This window comes from Brachionichthys hirsutus, chromosome 3 (genome assembly GCF_040956055.1).
Source record: "Brachionichthys hirsutus isolate HB-005 chromosome 3, CSIRO-AGI_Bhir_v1, whole genome shotgun sequence".
Classification (NCBI taxonomy): Eukaryota; Metazoa; Chordata; class Actinopteri; order Lophiiformes; family Brachionichthyidae; genus Brachionichthys; species Brachionichthys hirsutus.
Window position 1 is genome coordinate 5,986,182 of NC_090899.1, and position 6,000 is coordinate 5,992,181.

General features: G+C 46.4%; 1 protein-coding gene across 1 annotated transcript in view; it reads right to left on the minus strand.

The window, feature by feature from the left end:
- efna3b (ephrin-A3b) overlaps window positions 1-5,471 on the minus strand; it is a 44,206-nt gene extending 38,735 nt beyond the window's left edge. The window contains exon 1 of the mRNA XM_068760039.1: window positions 5,362-5,471. Within this exon, the coding sequence (XP_068616140.1) occupies window positions 5,362-5,471 (110 nt within the window). The remainder of the gene's footprint in view (window positions 1-5,361) is intronic.
- Between the last annotated feature and the right edge of the window lie 529 nt (window positions 5,472-6,000).

Consider the following 6,000-nt stretch of genomic DNA (forward strand, 5'->3'; position numbering starts at 1 on the left):
AATGAGAAGCATTCATGTCCCAAAAAAAAAATCTGATTTACTGAGACTAATTGTGTCTGGGATTCAAACATGCCATTCATGTTTTATTAGAGCACGCACTCAGCGCTACGGCGTTCTATTAACATCTAACGGAAGCATTTTGTGTACATTTGTGGCTTCATTCATGTCATAATGCCCATAAATCACTGGTCTTTGGATTGATAAGGACACACTCCAATCCATATCGCATTATCAGCACTTATTGGTTCTGCATGCATTATCCTTGATGTTTCAGCCAAGTGACACCCAATTAAATCAAGCAGGTGGTGTCGAAACACGATGACATCCTTCTGACCGGGGCACATATGAAGTGGCATTGTCCAGACTACTTTCCATTTTGTGTTTGTTTTTTATATATGCTTTTTTTTTTTATGTACCGGTAACTAAACCGATTCCCACCCACCCCACAAATAACTTTTTGCATGACCCGCATTTACAATTTCTTCTTGTTGAAGTCTGAAAATATGGAAACCGAGCGCCGACTGCCAGAACAGAACAAACTAAATACAGTTCTTAGTTCCCAAATCGACCACAGCCCATCCACACAACCACTTCCTTTGAGGTCGTCGACCAAAATGACATTTCCAACCAGCGAAACATTGGTTATTGCACTGTTTAATGAATTTCCTCAACAAAACGCTTTAACTACACACTGCGGTAGGAGTGTTTTTAGTTCTCGGCGATGACTGAGAGACCAATGACTCGGAAAGAACTTGCATACAGCTCAGAAAGCATCTGTGCAAAACACCGAGCAACGAGAATGAAGCAACCAACCAAACCAACACTGAGCCCAAGCGAGGCTAAAAGCGAAGATGCCCGTACTTTATGTTACGCACCATCAATTTTTAAGGAAATGAAAAACACAGATGTAGAAAAACAGGATGTTGCTTGATATTTCAGATTTGTCTTTTTTTTTTAAATCAAGAGCTGTTTGTGCGAGTCAGGTTTGTAAATACAAGCGATTCTATGTGTTTGGACAAAATGTCGAAAGGTGAATGATTTATAGGACGAAAGGGGAAGAAGTGGTAAAAAGGAGCAAGCAGGAAAATGTTGGGCGAGGTGAGTCGAGGTGAAGGAAACCCTGTCCTTAAAGAAAGGTAAAAACATTTTGTGGCACTGGGGGAAAAAATGGTTTTCACTCATTTGACTGGGAAAGAGCCTGAGAACAGTCACATCAAGTCCCCATGCTGTAGCTCCTAAAATGTCACGTCCACCGCGAGAATGCGTTCCAATCCGGGCGGTGTCAGAAATCTAGTTCAACCACTATAAGTTGGAAACTGATAACATTTATTTATTCTCCTCCTTCCTTTCACATATCCCATATTATTGGGCTCACCTACCAGACAATATGTGATTTAACACACACAAGCACCAGACACACAGACCCCTGGATCTCATTATGCAAGCAGCAGTCATCCGTCACACGGTTGTTCCCCATTCCCTTTAATTAATGACGTCTCTGTGCAGGCGTCTGCACGCCACAGTCGCACCCACACGCCGCCGCCGCCGCAGCACAGATCGGTATTATTCACCTGTACCTGACGTGGCCTTATTATTTGTTACTAATTAAAAGAGGTCTGACCAATGTGTCTGCGTAACCACAGCCATGATCGCTGGGCCCGCGTGTGAGGCTCCCGTTGTGCATGCGTGTAGCTGACACGTAGCGGCAGCACACGCCTCATTGATGGATGGGTCGTGCACACATGCGTACGCGCAGGCAGGACGAGAGCCTTGAGATAGTGAGTGAGAAATACTCACTCAAGGTGTGTATATATTCATAAATGTAAATGTTGTTGTCCTAAGTGGGGCTGGGAGACAGATTGGTGTTGCTGTCAAGGGTCTGGTTGATTGGCCTGCTTAATCCTCTCTCTCTATCACACACACGCACACGCACACGCACACGCACACACACACACACACAGGGACTGGTGTCCACTATGAAGACAGTGTATGGATTGGGGCATTGGAGAAGCGTTATTATTATCATGATGATGATGATGACAGCCGTCTTTCTCTACGCCATCTATCTGTATTCTTCCTGATGACCCCCCCCCCCCCCCGCTACCAGCTCTATACCATTTCTCTCTTACCGTCTCCCGTCTCGTATTTAAATGATCTCTGTCCCATCCTGCGTGGCGTGTCTCTGCATACCCCGGCGAGCTGGATGAATATAAAACAAGTTCCACCTTGGCATCGATTACTACACATACACATGTGCATTTATATGAGAGGCAAATTCTGCTAGCGATAGCTGGCTTCATTCCAGCGGCCCACGATAAGGTGGCAGTGTCATTGGCAAACACACACACACACACACTGTGGTTAGAAATACTCATGAGTTTGTTTATTCCCACCCTAATCACTGAGGAAATATTCAACTGATAAATTAAGAGATATCACCCGATATGTATTATGCAAAGCGGCGAACTGCTGCGTTATTAGATTACACGCATGCAAACGTGCACGCGCTCACACAATTATGTGCAAACATGCACGCGCTCACAGCGGCAGTTAATTGCCAGGTGGTAGAAGATAATGTGCGATTTAATGGACTAATGGAATTGTTTTTGTTTCGGTCACCCACCAATGAACATGAGACATCTGTAACAGTGCAAACATACACATGCACCACCTCTGTCTCTCTCTCTCTCTCACACACACACACACACACACACAGATATCAGTGACAAGTGACTGATAGTCAGAGGCAATAGCCTTTGTGCAAGATGCAGGAAATGAGCCATCGTTTCAAAGGTACCAAAAGGACACAGTGGGGATGTGTGTGCAGTTGTGTGTGTGTGTGTGTGTGTGTACCGGTACTCACAGAACCGTAAATATACATGACAATGCAAGAATGTGCAGCACTATGGTTGTGTGTGTGTGTGTGAAGGAGTTAATCCAGCCTGTCTCTTGTAGCTGATGAGTGGCTCCGGGTCAGGAGCTGTTCGAGAAACTGCATGGTCCCGAGGCTTTACAATGTGTTTACCTCTCAAACTGACAGCTCTACCAGAGCTTATTATTGGCCTTCTTAACCTTCACGCTGCACTGTGAGTTAGAAACCTCAGAGGAGCCGCTCGCCAACGCTAGAGGCACGCCAGGCACGCCGATAAATGTCGGATGTTGGGTAAAGGGATTAAACCGAATGCAGGAAATGGGATCTGTGGCTCGGATACGTGTGAAAAAGTGAATTAGACAGGTTATCATATTTATCTGCCTTTTCTATGCCGCCTTTGTCTCCTAATTCAATAAGTAGGCTGCACTAAAAAAGTTATCCTCATACACTGTCATTGCAATGCAAGAGAGAGAGAGAGAGAGAGAGAGAGATGGAAAGATCAGGGATGAGGCGGGTCCACCGAGATGCAGCACTCTTTAATTAACCACAGTCTTTCATAAAAGACACACACACACTGCAGGCTCTAAGAATATTCTGCCGCCGGGATGGAAACAGTGCTGGCGATGAATGAGGGGGGAGGAGAGCCTGCAGGGCTCTGCAGGACCCGGGTCCTGGGCAGTCAGGTTAAAGGTCTGCCTGCTCCAGACTGCTTTCGTATTTCCACTGCTCTGTCTGAAAAATCTACTGCAGCAGTGTTTTGATTTTTTTTTTTTACTCAACAACAAACAGCCTGAACATACAGCAAGAAGCAGCTGACAAATTGCTTAAGTAAGTAAACATTTTCCCAAGGTTAAAACAGCTCATGTTGCATCGGGCCGACTGCACTATCACAGCGCCAGCTTCACTTCCTCCTCTTCCCTTTGCGTTCCTTCAATACATTTTTTATCTAAATTGTCTCGGACAGGAAATATAAAGGTGGAATTTCATCCGCATTTACTGTTATTACAGGGCGGGGTGGTGGTGGGGGGGCTTACCACATTAGGAGCCAGAAAGTGATTTCAGCCAAAAAAAACACAAGATAATTTTCTCTAAAATGTGCGGTGGCGATTTTATCACATTAAAGTGAACTAATATTGTTTACATTGTGGTACCCCAACTAGTAATACCCTTATGTGTTCCAATCCACTACTTCATGCAGTATTCATATATGCTAATTATGTTGTAAGGCGGGCATTTGCTGATCTCTATTTTATTTCGTAAAATAAAATCACTGGTCCAGAGTCATTGATCCTCTTCCCGCAAAAACAACATATTTTCTGTTCCCTTATTGTTCACATCTTTTATAGGGGCAGTCACAAAAATGTCAGTTTCTCTATATCTGACAGTTCCTCACAGGAAGCCAGAAAATTATACAAAGTGAGATGATTTGAAATGATTCCCCGGTAGCTGAAACATCGCTGATACGTTGAGAGGATTCGCCACAAAATGGAGAGCAAGAAAAGAAGGTGTGTGTTAGGGTGTGACATGCGCTGTGGTGCATCTCCAAGACACCAACATTTGGGCCAGTCATTTTGTCATATTGTTGAGAAGACTAAAACACACGGTATAAATTCAACTGATTTTTCTCCAAGCATTCAAACAGCAAATTCAACAGTAGAACAAGAAAATTTCAACAGTGCATTTCGCCATGAGAGAAAGTGATTTTGCTTTAAGCGCGATAAAGGTACATTTCTAGGACATGTTTCTAGACGACAGCAGCATAAAGAGGAGAAGCCGACACCAATGAAGTCAAGATTTTGCATTGAATTGCAAGAAGCGAGCTAACCCTGCGCTACGTCGCTGCGGACAGGCTCCATTCTTACGGAACCAACAGCAGAGCGATGGACTCAGAAGGACGGCGTGGAAAAAGGAGAACTTTCAACAAAAAAACAAAAAAAAGGGAGAGAAATATAAGCCTTTTCACTCGAATCGAGACATGGCAAGGAGCGAGGGATTAGGAGGATAACAGAAAGGCCAAAGGAATCAGTGTAAGCAAGAATGGCGGGTTAGAGGGGGATAGAAGGAGAGAGTTAGTTGCAGAAGGAGCGAGGAGGAGAGATTGAATCCTGACACTGCTACAGCACAATGGGGTCAGGATGAAGAAGAGCTCCTAAATGAACCAGATAGAGGAGAAGACGGAGAGAGCGCTGCACGACGGGGAGAGAGGAGGAGACCACATGTGATGCTCGTCCTTTTTCTTTCATGGTAAGAATGCAAAGTGGACGGGAGAGAACACGACGAGTGGGGAGTGGGATGGATGGATGGATGCGAACAAATCAGGGAAAAACCTCAACGTGTCCGACTGGTGAAGCTGCGGAAAAGATTTGATTTGAAGCCGCCCTGTATTCACAGCAGGGGGTCTGATACAGAAATCAGATACAGGGAAGCACGGCGAGCCTGTTTACACAGCGTTTGTGGATCCAAGTGATGGGGGGGGGGGGGGTCCTTACTGTATGTTGGAGCTGTTCCAGTACACGGAGTGCCTGTTGGCTGACACCTGGAGCACGTCCGCCCAGGTGAGACTCGTCAGCGCGCAGAGAGACAGCACTGCGAGGGCCATGCTCCCGGCTCCTGTCCAGGCCCCCGTCCCTTCGGTCCCTCCGGCCAGTCTCTCGGTCCCTTCACCCCACCAAACAACGCGACTCAAACATCCCAGCAAATGCCTAACAGACACAAGAGAGGGGGGGGGGGGGGGGGGCACGACAAAAGCTTCATGCATGCATACAAAGAGGTAAGACCTGCTCTGGTTAATATTTAACTGTTCAAAAAGTGACTGAGGTCCCCCCCCCCACCACCATGAGACAAGCATGCTGCCACCCCCCCCCCCCCCCCCTCCCTCCACTGCAAATCCCAAAGGATTCGGACGAGAGGGGTCCCCCCCTTTACGACAGTGTTGCGCCCGGTCCTCGGTCCTCACCGGGAACTGCTGCTTCTGAGCGCGTCACGGGAGCGTGGGAGGCCGGCGCGCGTTCCTAGTGGGAGGTCGGACGTCCTCCGGGCATGAAACGGTTCTGTCCGCTGTGAAAGAGTTGTGTGCGTAAAAAAAATAAAAATAAAATAAAAGCCTGTCAGTGAAATGAATGGAAACG